Here is a 17,561-nt window from a genome sequence, read left to right on the forward strand (position 1 = left end):
TTCATCTCCTTCAGGTGACACCCCATCTCCCATTCTCTGATCTTTGAATATACATTAACACAGCCACAGGCTAGAGGCGACGTCCCCATTCCCCAACAGCAGTCGACAGCATTTACAACAGCACTCTGACAAGTGGCAACCAATGACAGAAAACTCCATCAGGTCTCTCTCTCTCCACTCCTGTTCACTAACCCTCCTGAAATCATTTTAGCTTTTATAAAGGTCAGGTTCGGGCCTAAGATCTAGGCTTGATGGTTAAGCTAGGCTCAGGCTAGGTTAATAACAGGTGAAAGCCCGGCTCGGCCCGGCCCAGCAAGTTGATTAATGCCTCATTTACTGAATATTGCATCTATACAGCGATAAAGAACAAGGCAGGTTGATAAATGCCTCATTTACTGGACAAGTGGACATATGTCATAACCTTCTAAGGAAATAAACCACACGCCCATGCATTGAGTTACAGTCGCAAACTTGTTCACAGCATCATTCTGACTGCATCTGAACTTTGATGCATTAATGAGATAATAGGAGAACATGCGACCCAACGATGGAGGCAAATGGAGACAAGAAACTTCATTAACTTAATAACTATGTATACTTTACAAGCGAATTGACTCCCCTATGTACCCTTGCATTCGGTACAGTACAACAGTGGGAGGATTATCAAGAGAGAGAGAGAGAGAGAGAGAGAGAGAGAGAGAGAACAAAACAACCCCTTCCTCCAGACTAGAAGCAAATTTACAATTACCCCGAGTCATAAATTTGTAGAGACTTCGGTTGATACTTGGTACTTTGCTTAATAACCAAGTTGCAAAAGCCTTGCCCTTCTTCTAGCAGCTAGGTCTGATATTCCCCATTTTACTGCAGCCCTAAGCTTAAACCACCCCATGTTGGGTTTACAACTCGCAGAAAAATGAACATAATCAGGTAGAGAAGAAAGAAAATTAATGCCTGTGTCATCACTTGAACCGATAAGCAATCCATTCCCTTGTCCCCACGTTGCAGGAAAAGGAAACCAACTCTGGAACTGAACCTGAGAATTGTCATTCCCTACCAAATGCCCGCCTGGCACTACAGACCCATCTGACCCACCTGAAACCCATTCACTCGTGGCATTTCCATACGGTTCACTGAAATAATCTCTCATGCCGGAATCATCCCTTCCTATTGATGTAAACAGTTGCACCGAATGACACTCTTGCATGTTACCAACTCTGGACTGAGAATGATCCTCCAGAATGAATGTTGATGGGTTATCCAAATGATCGATGGCTGGTTGTGTTGCTTGTTTATCTGCAGAAAATTCTGGTCACATACAAATTTAAAAAGTCAGAACTCAGAAGCAGAGAGGGGGACGAAGGGGAGAAAGAAGCATAGAAAAGCAATAGAGGCATAATAATTCAAAGAACACAGGACTAAACCTGAGGTACCTATCTGGTGACACTGTCAAGACAGTCCATGGCATAGCAGTTCAAACAGAGGATACGGGATGAAATAGGAAGGGATCCCAAGCAAGTAATTGGTATCAAACAATCCTCTGAACCAAGCTGGATGCATCATTGATGAACCAACTTCAATGGAGTGGACCATAGGATGGCAAACATAAGAGGTAAACCCTTGCCCAAAGGCATAGGAAGGATGTATGGATGTAAGAGTGGGATTCCTTTTGAATTTTTTCCAAATGATGCTTACTATCCTCATGTACCATCCTAGAAGAAAATCAAGGTTAGACATGGGAATATTGGCCAGTATGACTGCCTGAAAAATCAAGCAAGTGCCTCTTGTCAGGTTTTCCTAGGCAGTCTACTGCTTACCATTGAAAATGCACATGGTCCCCTCAACACTAATTGAAAAGATATGCGGACATTCTCTTTATCACAATTTTTTTCCTGATCGTATGATATATTAACTGATCAGCCAATGCCATTCTTCTGGCCCATTTAGTGATAACTGATAATGAATCATATAGGATTGCCTGAAGATGGACATATCCATGACTTCCACTGGTCATCCACAGGTAAACACTAGACACTCTGGTATCCATCAATAATACTGGGCCATTGTTGAAATATTCTTGCATTCTACCAAACAGATGCATTTGAAGTTGCCTTCTGGGAATACCTTGCATTGTAAACAGGAGATCAGGATGTTGGATATCCAGGGTTGGTCCTGGAACAGCTCCAACTTGCAGTAGAGACAAATGCCTCAAAGGACCATCATTGGGTGGTTCATCAATCTCGAATATGTTATTAACATTCTTGTAAGCATGCTTTTCCAAACTATCAACCAAGATCTGCCAATGGAAAGGTGGAGTTGATCAGTCTCAAAACAAAACATCAAAAACAGACCCCATTCAGATGGATCTAAATAATGGACAACTAAGATGGGGAGTATAAAATACATTCGCGTTCAGAATGAATAACTTGTTAAGATAAATCCTGAAATTGAATCTTTACAAGATTGTGTGGCTAGGGATGAAATGCATTAGAGCATAATGTCTTGCAGGTTTATCCTTTGAGATAGCCTATGGACATATTTATGTGGATTCACTTTTATTTGAATTATAGCAGTTGCTCTAACAGTTCTCTTTAGTCTCCTAGTGAGTGGATATTTGTACTATTGATGTTCTGCCTCTTTTAATTTTTTTTCTGGGTTCCTAATCAGCTAATCATAAAAGAATATACATGGATCTGAAACTCATATATGATATATCAGGTTCAATGACCTTTTTTTAGCCCAATAGGTGCAGTTCAAACATAATCAGATGGAGAAATGTATTGAAAGTTCAAATTGAACTTCTTTAAAGTTCAAAGTGAACTTCTTTAGACCAAAACATGCAATTAAAAAGAATTTCAAAAAGACAGTATTGGAATACAAGGGCCATTGGTCCAACTGAGTTCCCAGAGAAAAAGTACATACCATCTGAGGTGCATTGAGGTCAGCTAGAGAATGGTAATATTCATCAAATGTTGCCCCAATAACCTTGAAGATGGAATTAAAAATTAGCCCAATCCTTCGTTCAGCATTATAGTACATGTACAGCTTATTATCTAGAACACAAGCTGTGGCATGTTGCACAATTATGTCCCATATCTTATTTGACATCCCACCAAGAATCTGCAATTTTCATGATGAACAGTCAATACAAGCAAAAATTTGATGAAACAAATACAACTGCTTTTTCCGTCATTGTGTTTCAACCAAGAGATTAGTTTCTTACACTGCGCAGCAAGGACTGGTCAGTTACATACAGCCGGAGGAAATCCTGCACTGTGTTAATTCCTTTAGAAGCCAGCCGTGTATGAAATGCACCATCTTTCCCTATCTTCTCCAAACGCCAGACTTCATCATTGAAGGAAGGAGGATGATGCTTCTTGTACGCTGAATAAACATATCAAGATTAGTCCCTATATTACTTGAAGTGTCTATTATGAAAATGTCATCCAATTTTATATTTGTTGGTCTCTAAGTTCTGAGATTAGTGTCCGCCAAAAAAGAAAAAAACAAAGTTCTGAGGTTGAGTGAGACAAGTGTGTTCAATGAATAACATATTGGCAATATTGAAAGACTGAAATGTAGTAAAATATAATCCACTGAACTTGGAAGGAAAGAAACAAAGAATGCCCTCTGGATTCTATAGCCCCTCCAAGTTGTAAGTCCCCATGATGAACTGAGCACCCTCATTAATAATGTGCATTGATGAAAGACAACATTACCCCTGTTAATTGTTCAAATGTATCAAATAATTGGGGTGATTTTGTATTTTCATCACGCTTGATTGAGGGATACTCTGTTCAGTCAGTGGCCTTTCTTTTTTATTAGCCTAAATTCAAGAAAGATTGCAAGGTTACTCAAATGGATGAGGGGTAGTTATTGTCTCCTTGCTTTCTTCCTTTTCAAACAAAGAAAATCCCACCAATTTTGTAAATATAATTCTCATCAGGGAAAAGCTTGATGAGCTAAAGAAGGAAGTTGAGAACGGTTTTAATATGTTAACTAGACCAAAGAGAACCCAAATAATGGAATGGTATGGATAAAAAGATTTAAAAAAACAAAAAAAGAAAGAAAGAAAGAATCCAATGCTCCTAGGGTATCACTTGACATAGAAATGCTTATGTTTCTACTTGCACAAGCCAGATTTTCCATTATGTTTATTAGCATAACTGCATAACAGATCTGTATTTGACAATGAAACCAGGCAATAATCTCAATCAAGGTTTAAAGTATCGATACACCCCAATGCATGGTTTTTAAAACTGACCCGAAGACCGAGCCGGTCAGGGGTCCGGTTACCGGGTTGAATGGTTAACTGCCCGGGTCAGCGGTTTGCTGACCAAAATCAACGGTTTTTGAAGAAAATCCGGTTTTGGGGAAAACCCAAACCGGTCACCTGACCGGTTCCCGGTCCGACCGTCTGGTCCGGTCCGGTTTTGAAAACCATGCCCCAATGTATCAGCAGGAGTGTATATGCATTTTTTTAGTTTTTTTTCAAAATTTCTTTTTATATATGTTTTTATATTATTTAATAAATAAAAAGACTCGGTTTCCTGAAAACACCTTTAAACAGGTGCATCAGAAACCCAACGATACGATGCAATACACCCAATACAGGGCGTATCATATCGATACTTTGAACCTTGACCTCAATTACCAATAACACTACAATTCAATGCAACTAAGCAATCTAAATTGTCAAAGGGGGGGGGGGGGTATTGGCATGTGAGTATTGTAACATTTAATTCAAATCAAACTTACCATAGTAAAAAGATTGCCTCAAAAGTTATTTTTTCTTTTAAATTTAGGAGAATTATAAATCTTTTGAGACAGTGGCTTCATATAAACAATTTCCTAGATAAAACAAGTTGTTATATCTCTTCAATTTTCAAATGGGGACTAAAGTAAAAGTTAATTTTATAAAGATATTGAACTTACACTCTCCACGATGATCTTTTACAATAAAAGCTCCACTTCGTGCTTCTCTAATTCTTTCTTCACCACAAGTGCTTCGCACAGCTCTAGCTCCTAACCTAAATTTTCGACTTCGTATCCAGCTGGAGTTATCTGTAAAGAAGATTTCACCAAGATGGCCAACTCCATTCCTAAGTGTAATTACCAGATCTCCAGCCACCAATGGCCTTTTCCCTTCTCTTTCACGGATTACACTCTTATTGAATTCCTTCTCAGTCCATTCTTCTTGTTCATCCGTGTCAAAATCACCATCAAGGGCAAGAATCTCTATCTTGATTGAAGATAGAGGACCAGATTTGATTATACTTTTAGTACTAACATCAATGATGACTATCTCAAGTGGATCACCATTCTCAGCTTCTATCCGGCTGCCTGTGAAAAGGGTACCTGGCAATCCATTGACAAAATGCAACAGCCAGCCTCTTGATCCAGATGCCTCAATCTGATTGAGAGGATGCCTACAATAAAGTCACCATGAAAATGAGATTATATTATAATTAATGGATAAAGGGTAACCTACAAAAAAGTCACCAATGAATAAAGTGGCACAAATATGCAGACCTATGTGTGCACAATCAGGTTGTGCAAGGAAATCATGACAAAAGCCTTCTAGGGCTGGGCAAGCCATCATGACAAAGAAACATTCATTTTGAAAAGATAACAAGTAAAATAATCATTAGAGGCATTAAAACCATAGTGCCTTCAAATACAATTTAAAGTTACAACATTGGATCATTGCTCCATTGCGACCTGGGTGACCAGGGTTCAAATCTTGGAAACAGCCTCTCTGTATGTGCAGGGGTAAGGCTGTGTACATCTGTCCCTCCCCAGACCCCACATTGGCGAGAGCCTCGTGCACTGAGCTGCCTAATATTGGACCATATATATTAGCAATGGTATTAAAGAAGATCTAGCTTGAGAGATGGACCTCAGAACAAGCATGAATACGAAGTAGGTAATCGTGCTTTTATAATTTGTTGTGTTCAGTATAAAAACAAAAAAAACAAAATCCCTGGTCTTAAAATGGATCAATTGTAATGGAACCACTGATATCTGACACAAAACACTTACTTTGGAGATGAGTGTATATAGAGCAGCATTCCACGCTCCACCTCCTCCCGGACCTAATTAGCAGATAAAAAGGTAGAGCAGATTTAAGTCATATACTTCAAAGGAGCTCAATATCCATCTAGCTCCTTCACTAGATATTTCCAACAAAACATGCAAAAGCCAATTAGAAAATCACCATACAAAAAGTAAATCCATTCAGGTAAAAGATGGACCATTTTCAGACATCGCTAAACAGAAAGCGAGTAAGATACAATGACATTCTATAAATCACTATCCTCATTTATTCAATTTCAAACAAGCTTAACACCCTCATTTATCTTACCTAAACAAATCAAATACAAAATAAGAAAACTAAAACACATTATTGTCTACAGAAGCTATGCTTAACTTTGATGCCAACAAATGTATATGGTTAATTCAATGTTCACAAGGAAGATCTGGTTAGATTGCTTAGAGAATGGAGCACTCCCCAGCATATGATGCATGTGAAGTTAAACAAAGATGTTGCTGATCAAAAAAAAAAAAAAAAGCAAAGATGCCTAATGGCTTTAATTAGACTTCAGAGTAGATCCACTATGAAATATAACTTTACTAGAAGCTGTGGAAAACAATGAACTCAAGGTACACAAAATCGTGTTGCCCACAAGATTAGTATTATAAACAATTATCAGAACACATTGCAGATAGCTTATCATTTGATGGTCAAAATCATTTAGAAGAAGATGCTCAACCAAGAAGAAGTCATCTAATAAAAAACTTAATTTTCACAGTTTCTCTGCTGTGTGAAACTATCAATTATTCTCCAATTTACAAGACTTCAGAAACAACAATAAAGACTACCTCCACTATCTGCACCTAGATGGACTTGTTATCCATCCCAAGGAATCTGGAGAGGGAGTTAATAAACCATGGATATAAACCCTCAAATCAAGTCTGGCTTTCCCATGGAACTATTAATCATATATAATATGCGAGTTAGAAGCAAAACTTCCAAGTTTAATACAGCCCAATACTTTTCCTTCAATCAAGATATATATGATTGGCAGATCCATCCTCAACTGACATTCATGTGGAGCTAGAGACCTAAAATTAGGACCAGTGCAACTCAGAAGTATTTTAGATTAAAACATTATAACTTTTTTGTGGGAAACTCCAATACAAGGTCAGTTACAAGGCTGATGTGGACTCTTGAGAAGTGCCGAAGTGGATGTGATCAATCTAGAGGGGCCCTACACAATGAACAGTTCAAATAAACGAAATATTTCCTCCATGCAGCAGGGGGGAAGAATTGGGTTCGTCTGGCAACCTTCCCTATGTGACCTGAGTAGGACTTTTTCCTTATATATAATGGAGTGGTTTTCAGACAAGGAATAAACCACCAAAGGCACAGCCATTCCTGGGAAAGGGGGAGAAATGCTTTCATTAACATGACCAATAAGAAAAGGGAGAAAAGCGTCAAACAGTTAGTGAACCCTAAAATGAAACAGGAAAACAACAGCAATATGACTGTTTTGGCACAGAATAGCTCAACTTCAAATTCCGAATTTAAGCTGGATGGAAAACAAAGATCTAAATATGAAGATGTTTTTAGAAGACAAATGTTGATACAAGCCTATGTACACAAGAAGCTATACATTAGTAAGGGCCCAAAAAGACAATTATGTGTTAAACTATCTATATTCTATACTACCCAAAAATACCAAGCTTGAGGTAAATATCAAGATCTTTTGCTCAACAGACAACTAAATAACGGGAAAAGTGCAGTTTCTCAATATCATACTAAATTAATAATCATCAACAACAACCACAACCTCATGTCAGGTGGAATAAGAATGAAGAAAAAATTGAGTATTGGTTTCAATTGAGTAGCATCAAAAGTTTCAAAAACCTTTAGAGAGTAAATATAGCTAAATTCTTGAAATACTGAGATGAACTTAACAGCTTTTGGTTCATTAAATACAAACAAAAAGGAAGAATTGTCCTACCACATTTCTCAGAAAAGGTTCCAACTTGGATAAGAAATCTTGCATAGAAAGACCCCTCATTACCTCTCTTACAGCACTGTCAAACAGCACAAATACTTTAAGAAACATAGTCGAACAGCTAAAGGACATAAATTGAAACATTTATCACTAGAGTCTAAATTAACACCCACGTTGCAAGCGTATGTCGACGCTTTGATGTCTGAACTGGTACTTCCAAGGCATTATTCTCAGCATGAAAATATCTCTTGAGTGCCATTGAGCAATCCCAAAACTCCAGAGCCCCAATCTTACCAACCTATAACTTCGAACTCGAACCGGAAAATCCAATACAAGTACTTAAATCTAAAAGTAAACAACTCAACCGTAGCGAAGGTGCACGGAAGCCTCACAGAAGACGTGAATAACACGCTCACAAAAGTCTACTAGAGATCAGTTTAAATAGTAAACCAACAAGAACCATAAAAAATAATGTTTAATTTCCGCTTCTCCAAATAAAACAATTATACAAGGATAAAATTATCTTCTTGTATATGGTGGCACATTGAACGAATAATCCGAATCAGACATTCTACAACCCTAAAGTAAAAAATAAACAGACTAAATCATGCAAGAACCGAAAAGGTTATTGGGGGAGGGAGAGTATAAATTCAGTAAATAGCAAAAGAAGGGAAATAGATAAAATAAAAATTGGGTAACAAGCATGTGAAAGAACACGTTAGCATCCACGCGTACCCGAGCAGATCTTCTACCAAGAGTAGCTGCAGCGAAGGGAGGCGGAAGTTGCAGAGAAAGTCCACAACGCACTTTTCTTCCGTAAAATGACAGCATGAAAGGGACCCAAATTCCATGGTGTTTGAATTTCTCCCACTCCAAGTGGTTTGAATTGAAACCCTAAATTAAAACTCAAAAATATGCAATACATTAGATGGGTAGAAGATCGAACCCAGGATTCTAGTTCCCTGTACAGGTCATTGTCCATTGTCTCTCACATTCTTCTGCTGTAAAAAGGGAGTAAACCAGTTTTTTGAACCCCTGCTCCACATAGAGGAAGGAGGATAAGAGATTCTGAGGCGTCTGTGGGATTGATGTTGCTTTTTTTAAGGATTAAAAAACGAAGTAAATAATAAAGTTGGGTCGTCGTCTCCGGTAGATTGTAAAGCACATTGACTTGTCGTTGTCGAGTTCTCTTTTGTGTCACGAAAATTCCCGTTTACAGCACCATCGGTATCGGTAGGTCAGTGCTTGCGAGTCAGCGACTTAGGTGGGGTTTTGTTTTTCCGGATATCTTGCATAGTTTCAACGTGGGCGGGGCGGTAAATTTGGACTTTGGGCAAGTCCTCAGTGTTGGAAAAAGGAAAATGTTTACATCTCCGGCGACTGAAAACTACCTGGAAAAGCTGGATTGATGTTGGAAAAAGTAAAACGTCTACATCTCCGGCGACTAGAAACTACCTGGAAGGCTGGAATGTAGACTTAGATTGCAGACCTGCGGTAAGTAGGGATGCAATCAGATTGGATAAAATCCAAATTTGATTCGTTCATATTCCGATCCAAAGTTGAATTATAACATTGGGAACGAGTTGAAGTTTCAGGTTTCAACCATCCATGTTATCTGTTGAAATTCTTAAATCTGATTGAACTGGCGAATTTAGCAAAAATTGCAATCCCTCCACCAATTCTTATTTAGGGCTGGTTCGATAAATGCAGTTGACTAAACTGACTTATTCATTCGTCGCTTTCTATAAAAAAGGCTAAATTACAAGGTCCCCCTGTACTTTGGGGTCTGTGACAAAAAACCCTGTAATTTGTTTTGCGACAAATACCGCTTGTACTGTGAGATAAAGATCCCCTTCCGTGAGTTTTGCATTGAAATAATTATTAGGACATTACCCTTCTAATCCCCATGTGAGAAAAATATTGTACATCTTTCCCCACATCCCTTTTACCTCATATTCCTTCGCATTTTTTCTTCTTCCCCTTCCCCTTTCTCTCCTCCCCTCTCTTCTTCTTGCTTTCCTCTACTTTTCGTTACTCTCAGCCATAGTCGCCACAACTTTTTTTTGACAAGTGAAATGTTTAAACCAACATTAAACATTTAGTGAACGCGTGCATGGCTCCCCCACCTCGATAGCAGCTTTTCTGGTGAATCGTGCACCCATCACCTCAGCTCTAACACAACAGACATCAACTGTGTTGTTTTTTCTCCTCCCCCTCCTCGGAAATCAGTTCTTTGTTATTCTGTTTTTGGTTTTGATTGTTCTTGACTTCTTTCTCTCCCCTTCCTGTCAAACAATTAATAAGGACAGAGTTTTAAGGGCAAAAATTTTAGAAACCCAGAACCCCAATTATTGAGATAAAAAAGAAAAAAACGCATTAACCCATCTTTGAAACGTTGGATGGAGAAGTTCTTAGGTGGGTTAAGAGTCAGACAAGACAATTGGAAGGGAAAAAATGGTAGTTTAATGCTTGGGAATTTTGTTCCTGCACCGTTGCTTGGGATTTTTGTGGTGGTTGGGTAGGCGGTAATAAATGATAGTTTAATGCTTTCTTTAATGTTTATACTGATTAAATATATAGAAAGAGGAGTAGGGGAAGCACGTGGTTCTTCTGTTGCTCACAAATCCCAATGGTGAATGATAATTTAATTTTAGAGATTGTAATTAAATTGGTTCTCACCTTATCTCTTTCTCTCTTCCTTCTCTGGCAATGCACATTAGCTGGCACTAGTGACCTGGTGTCTTTTCTGGTTGAAGACTTGGAGTTTCAGTGTGCAAAAGGATTTTAATGAGTAACAACGTCGTAGGAATTGCAACGGAGATTGTGGTTAGGGGTGAGCATTCGGTTTTTTTTGGTTAAAAACTGTTGAAATTTCAAAAACCGGATTAGCTAAATGACAAACCGAACGGAAACCAAAATAATGAAAAACCAAATAAACCGATTATTTCGGTTCTAACCAAAATATTTTTTGTATTATTATTTAAATTTCAATAAATTTATTAAGTGGATCGGTTAATTTGAAGTTATGATTTATGAACACAGATTCCATAAAAAAAAATAGAAAATAAGAAAAACAAATTTGGCAACAATGCCAAAACCCAAAAGAAAATTAAGTAGGCTGGGCTGTACCGCTTTGGGCCTTGCTGCATTCTTAGCTAGTTAGCTTATAGGATATAAACCAATACCAAACATCTATAGAATAGAAGAAACATAAGTTCTAACTTCTTTTGCTTTCCTTTATACTCACCCCTACAGTCAATAGTTAATGATTTAACTCAGTATTGTTTAACCTTAGATAAGTAAAGGATCATAGTATTTGCACTAGTAATATTAAAAGATGATAAATATAGGTTTACTCAGGTAGCTCTGTAATAAACTGTGCATGCCAGACATTTTTTTAACTGCACAACAGTACCTAACCGACAAGGGATTAGGCAAGAAGATGATCTCTGTAAAATCTGTAGGTTCCTTCCCAAAATATTAGCGACACTACCCAAGGAAAACAATGCTCAGAAGATAATTATGTAATCCTATTTTCTGTTTTGACAACTACCACAAAAACCAAGTCTAACTATATTACATCAAGATCATTCCATATTAACAAGAGGAAAAGATACTGCCTTTTGACATTTCCAACCCCTGTGCATGATGTATTTAGTTTCAAGCTTTTATTTTTATCACTCAACAGGACAACACAAATACAAGTACATTTTTCTATATGTTACATTTAAATTGACTTTGAAATCTTTATAAGCTTTACTATCAAGGAATTCTACCACATCCAGAACATTTGATCATTCTTAAATGCAATAATATGTGCACGTTCATGGACAAGTCCAAAAAATTGTTGATCAAGACTATACACTTGTTCAAAATTCCAGGCAATCTTGTCCATCAGCCACACCAGAAGTTCACTAGATGATTCCAGTAGCACATACTGGGCTGTATAGTAAATTGACTGCTTTTGGTTTCATTGGGGGTGGGTATGGGGAAGAAAGCACAAATATTTTTCATGTTCCCCAGCAGTCAGCAACTCTAGTTCTCTATTCTATCTGAAATTTTATTTCCAAACCAAGGAAATATTAGACACAATGTATGCCAGGCAAAAAAAAAAGACAAGGTAGAAAGTTAAACAAATAAATAATACATGCAGACAGATGAAGAATAAATTGATCAATGAGGGTCAAAATTCAAGAACAAGGCCGTGGAAGGCATCAACTATCTTCTTGGTTTGTACTACTGTATCTCTGTATCAAAGAATGAATGCAGAAAGTTATTAATGGCCACTCTGTTAAAATATGACAAAAAACTTGCATTTCAAAAAACAAACAAAATAGGAACTAGGAAGGTCCTGTTTGCCATAAAGACATAATAGAAGGTCCTGCTATTCTTGAATGAGCGATTCTAGTCGCCAAACAAAATAGGAAGCATATATAATAGTCCAAAACTTTCAAAGCTTCAAAGACTTTGCCACAAAAGACAACCAAAAGTCCAAAACTTTCACCACTACAGCATTTCCACAAAGACTTTGCCTCCCAAGTCCCACCTGCTATATCTATTTGAAAGAAAGGCCCCCTTGTTAGAAAATTAAGGTGAGTAAATACAAAATAGTCCAACATACAATATAAGCATGGAAATTTAAAAACTTACCCAAGAATAAGTATAGGAATGAATTTAATAATCAAATATCAACCACGATTCTTTGCTCCGATGCACTCTTTGGTAAATCTAGAAGGGAAGAAAAAAATGTATCAATTAATCATTTATGAAGACTAAGCAAATATCAATTTATCATTAAAAATGACATATGAAAAAGAATATTACAATTTTCAAATTTATCAATCTCTTCTAAATCTTCTTCAACATTAATTGTATGTTTTGATGACCGAGTCCAATCTCAAGTACATATAAGTGCTTTTGCTACCTTAGGTGTCAAAAAGCTCCTAAATGCATCAAACACTCATCCTTCAGTGCTAAAAGTGGACTCAGAAGCAACTGTAAAAATGGGAACTGCTAATATATCACGAGCCATCTGTGAAAGTATAAGGAATCTAAGGCTGTTAACTTTCCACTATCTTAAAATATCAAAATCGTCATTACCTTGTCCCTCTTTAGTATCTTCATTCAGATATCTATCAAACTCTAATTTAGCATCTCCCCCTCTACTTACTTCTTAAATCGAGACATCATCAACATCTTCTTTGCTTGTGATTGTTGGGGTTGCTCACTCTCTGTCTCACTTAAAATTGAGCATTTCACATTTTCAGTAGTTTGTCCACTTCCACTTTGAGGTGCAAATATACTCTTATATTCATTATACAACTCATACAAGGCTTCCCTGATTCTTTTTGTAGATTCTTGACCCTTGGCACCTTGATAAGTTTCATTAAGTACAAGCTCCATATACTCTAATTTGTGTCGAGGGTCTAACACAACTGCAATATATATCAAATTATTCATCTTTTCAATGTTTCCCCAATACTTATTCTACTTCCCTTTCATCCTCTCTGCCATCTCCCTTAAATTTTTGTCCTCACTGTTTACCCATTCTTGCAAAAGGCACTCAACTACATTAATTTCATGAAAATAGTTGTTTGATGTGAAATACAAGGAGCCTGAAACCCATACTGTGAGATCATAAAAATGTTGTAAAAATAGCACTAGCCTCCTAACATTCTCCCAATCAAAACAAGTAGGAATCCCATCCCTCATCTCAAGTTCACTTCTAAAATGAGGATCATGATCCTCAAACCTCTCAAAGACTCTTTCAAACTTTTGAACTACATCCAACATTAGGTATGTCAAATTCCATCTAGTATTAGCATCCACACACAACAAACTCTTACTTTGAATCTTTTCAACCTCAACAAACTTTTTAAAATTTGCAACCTAGCCAGAGATTGCCTCACATATCTCATAGCCTTCCGAACACGACTAATAGACTTATCCATTTGTTTCAAGCCATCGTTCACAACTAAATCTATAATGTGTGCAATGCACCTCATATGAAGCAATTTCTCATCTAGAATACAAGTTCCCCAATTAGAAATTTTCCTTTTTAAATATGTAATTGCAACATTATTTGAACTCGCATCGTCAACTGTAACAGTAAAGACTTTATCAAACCCCCATTCAATCAAACATTTTTCCACCGCCTTACTAATTTCCTCTCCTCTATGACTAGATACTGGACAAAAGTTAAGAACCCTTTTTTCAATTTCCAATCATTATCAATAAATGGGCCGTTAAACACATGTAGTCAATTCTTTGCAAAGAAGACCATGTGTGCGTAGTAAGACAAATCCTTTGGCATGAATTTTTTAGGAATTTCTTTAACTCCAATTTTTCATCTAGGTACAATTGGTAACAATCTCTGACAATAGTCCATCTAAATGGAAGCTCATCAACAATGAGCATCTCAGTTAAGCCCTTTCTAATGCCCTCTTGGTCAAACTTCTAACAACCAAGGGAACTCATATTCTCATTATTTTCACCATCCCCCTCCCTTGAGGCTGATTGCATATTTAACTATGATCGTTTTGCCTTTAAGCTATAGGGTTTTTCTTACATATGTTCATGTGGTTCCTTAATGAGCTTGTCCCATTTTACTTAGGGTCACAACAAAATTCTCTATCGCAATAGCTGCACTTACCCTTTATTTCACCATTATTTGAGATAAATTTGGAAAAGTGGTCATATACCTCTGACCTTGGCTTCATCACTTTTCTTTTTCCTTTAGCAACTACATTCATCGAATCCATTTGGTTGGAAGGTTGTGACCGGGGATGTGGACTTCCAATTTCAGTAATATTGGTAGGAGTCTCTCCAGTTTGTTGTGACATCTAAAATCACAATTCACAAAGGATAAGATATATGTTAAAGCTAACAAACAAATGAAATAAAATACTTGAACATCTACAATCTTAATTCACTTAAATCGTTGTTGGGATGACCATTGAAGAAAAATATCATTTTCCAAAATGAATCTACACTCCACAGGACAGAATAGCCAGATTCATCAGATGGATTACAAGTAATTAGTAGCCAAAGAAAATAAAATAAAAAACACAAGATTTGTTGACACCCATAACCCCATTTTATTTTTGCAAATCTCCCCTTTACGTTCTCTTCGTGATTTAATAAGGAATCCAGTTTGACATGACCTGATATTTCAGAGAAGCAAAGTAAACAAGTAGTGTCATATGAAGTATCCTAGGTTGTTCAGAGAAGCTAAGTAAACAATCCAAAATAGTAGACATGAAGTTTAAATAGATTTAACTTCTAGAAAAAAAAAAGGAAAATCTAACTAATTAAATGCCGGCAGTTCAATATGTTCAGCTAATTATTTTTATTTTCTAATAGGGAGACAAAGGATCCCTTTTTATTTTTACTTTTGTGATAGAATGAAGAAATATAAGACAAGCTAAACTTGATAGCTCCAATTGTCAGTTTATTAGTCAATCCAGATTGTCCTTTTTCATTCTTTTATCATTTATTGAAACAATTTAGCATTCAGAAAAACACAAGTATATAATCACCATCAGAATACCGATTTTTACATTTATTTTTCCTCCTCTCGGATCACATATCTAATAATCCCCCATTCCTCTCAAGCAAAGCAAACGTTTATAATATAATGCAAGCAATCAGCATGGCAAACTCTGATTACTAAAGTTTCACTTTATCGATAATGCAATTGGAGGCCTAATATTTTACTATAAGTTTCACTTTATCTATTAGTATTTTATCTTTCAAGCAAAACATAACAAGGAATCAGCATGGCAAATTCTTCGCCATTAGTGATTAGACACAAGGTCTTAGTGACTTAATTTGGTCCCAATAATTGCTAAGTGTTCCACGCATCAAGTTCTAGTATCGACTATCGTGACCCATCTCCTTGACTCGTAAAGATAAACAGGACGACAAGTTTATAGGCCCACCAAACCCATCTACGGCTCCTGTGTCCCCCAAACTCCAGGAGCAGCCACTCAAGTATATATGTCTTCAACCTTTGGTAGTGTCACTTTCAGAGTGTTTGGACTTTGGACTTCTGGAGAAGAAGAAGAAGAAGAAAAAAAAAAAGAAGCACCTGTTGGTTGTTGTAACTTGTAAGCCTGTAAACTGGCGGTGGAGTGCCTGAGTGCAGAGTGCCTGCCTGAACTGCGGCAGACGAAGAACTCTGTTTGGGAGGATTCTCGAATCTCGGTCTCTGCCTCTCTGGAGTGATGGAGTCTGGTCTGCTCTTGGCTCTTGCTCTGGAGTTGACTGGAATAGATGAACAGATGAATAGATGATGAGGAAGACGAAGTGCAGTGCCGAACTGGAAACTGGAGTGGAAACTCTGGACTCTGGAATGGAACTATGGTCTATGGAAGTCTCACTGATCAACTCTCAGAGTCTCAGGTCTGTATTCCGGAACTGGTCCACTGGAAGCGCTGCAGTGACTGTGAGAAAGACGAAGAGTCTCTCCTCTCTCTTTCTATTTTCGAATTTCTTGTTGTTTTGGAATTTGCCAATTTGGATTTTACGTGATAAGTGTTGAGTGATAACGTGAACGTGTCTAATACGCTAAACAATTGCCTACTTTTTTACTAATTCGGTTAATGGTCAATCTTCCATTCCATATGTGTATTAATTAATTAAATATTAATACAAAATTATAAATCATAATATAAACAATATTAAAAATATATAAATATAAAATTAATTCGTTTTTTTCGGTTAATCGAATTGGAAAATATGGTAACCGAAATTAACAAAAACCGAATAGAATAATTGAACCCGACCGAAAAAATCAAATAGGTCGAACCAGTTAAACCGAAATAAAGAATTTGGTTCGATTTTTTTATTTTAACCGAATTATGCTCATCCCTAATTGTGGTGATGGCAGTCATCTCTATGATATTGCTATTTGTGGGTATCTGTGTCACGGTCTTCATTCATGTTTGTATAGTTGGGAGGGCTTCGAGGAGAGGGTTCACTAGACAAAACTTGGTTGAGAGGGCCAACAGTGGAGCTAGCAGCATGTCCCATGATGATCTGCAGAGGCTTCCTTGCTTTGATTTCAAAGCAAGAGAGAAGGGGAGTAGTCCCATTGACTGTGTTGTAACCAGCTGACCTCCAAAAGATCGGTGTGGTTATGGGCGAGTCTCTCTCTCTCCTCTCAAACCAGCCTCTTGAAGCTCTAAAAGTTGGAATCTATCTTGGTTCCTCAATTCAGCTTTGAACAAGGAAAAGAAAAGGTTGCTGGATCTTTATTCTTTCTTTCTTCTTTCTCACAGACCCAAGAAGATTCTCTACTACTGTGGGTTGTCAGCTTTGTGCCAATCGGAGGTTCAGTTTCTATGCTCAAACGATGCCACACTTCTGAGGTAAGGAGAGTGAGTCTTGATGGGTTCCTGTGCTTTTCCGCTTTCAGATCTTCTCACCGTTCTTTCTTGGAGGAGGGAAGAATCCGGCTTCAATCTAGGCAGCTTCAGTTAGGTGGAAAACATCAAGGCTATAATCATGGTATGTAAAGTGAAACTCAAAAAGAAGAAA

At 37.3% G+C, this 17,561-nt stretch overlaps 1 protein-coding gene and 1 long non-coding RNA gene across 5 annotated transcripts; both read right to left on the minus strand.

The window, feature by feature from the left end:
- Nucleotides 1-550: 550 nt before the first annotated feature.
- Nucleotides 551-9,677, minus strand: LOC148867655 (calmodulin-binding protein 60 B-like). Of its 3 annotated transcripts, XM_088980242.1 has the most exons (9): nt 8,757-9,402; nt 8,195-8,325; nt 8,025-8,100; nt 6,040-6,092; nt 4,933-5,426; nt 3,221-3,381; nt 2,920-3,117; nt 2,122-2,293; nt 551-1,305 (listed from the first exon to the last, which is right to left on the minus strand). In XM_088980242.1, exons 2-9 carry the CDS (start codon nt 8,278-8,280, stop codon nt 797-799), a joined length of 1,749 nt encoding a protein of 582 aa, XP_088836368.1. In that variant the 5' UTR covers nt 8,281-8,325; nt 8,757-9,402; the 3' UTR covers nt 551-796. The 3 variants fall into 3 exon arrangements, with proteins under 3 accessions (XP_088836368.1, XP_088836367.1, XP_088836369.1); XM_088980241.1 differs by lacking the exon at nt 8,757-9,402 and having other exon boundaries at nt 8,195-8,596; XM_088980243.1 differs by lacking the exons at nt 8,025-8,100; nt 8,195-8,325 and having other exon boundaries at nt 8,757-9,677.
- Nucleotides 9,678-12,210: 2,533 nt separating this feature from the next.
- Nucleotides 12,211-16,446, minus strand: LOC148867656 (uncharacterized). 2 transcript variants are annotated; one of them, XR_016109133.1, is made up of 3 exons: nt 16,111-16,446; nt 12,672-12,749; nt 12,211-12,576 (listed from the first exon to the last, which is right to left on the minus strand). It is a non-coding gene; the product is annotated as an uncharacterized LOC148867656 (long non-coding RNA). The 2 variants fall into 2 exon arrangements; XR_016109134.1 differs by lacking the exon at nt 16,111-16,446 and adding an exon at nt 14,723-14,863.
- Nucleotides 16,447-17,561: the final 1,115 nt, after the last annotated feature.

Source organism: Nelumbo lutea, chromosome 3, assembly GCF_056320005.1.
Source record: "Nelumbo lutea isolate HS-2025 chromosome 3, American lotus-T2T, whole genome shotgun sequence".
Lineage (NCBI taxonomy): Eukaryota > Viridiplantae > Streptophyta > Magnoliopsida > Proteales > Nelumbonaceae > Nelumbo > Nelumbo lutea.

What these genes read in the sequence shown, in the direction of transcription:
- LOC148867655 (XM_088980242.1), bottom strand. Translation starts at nt 8,280, where the DNA reads ATGGCACTCAAGAGATATTTTCATGCTGAGAATAATGCCTTGGAAGTA. An exon ending in TATATACACTCATCTCCAAA is followed by an intron (nt 5,427 to 6,039) that starts GTAAGTGTTTTG and finishes ACTTTATTGTAG; the next exon opens with GCATCCTCTCAATCAGATTG. An exon ending in AAAAGATCATCGTGGAGAGT is followed by an intron (nt 3,382 to 4,932) that starts GTAAGTTCAATA and finishes ATGTTTATTCAG; the next exon opens with CGTACAAGAAGCATCATCCT.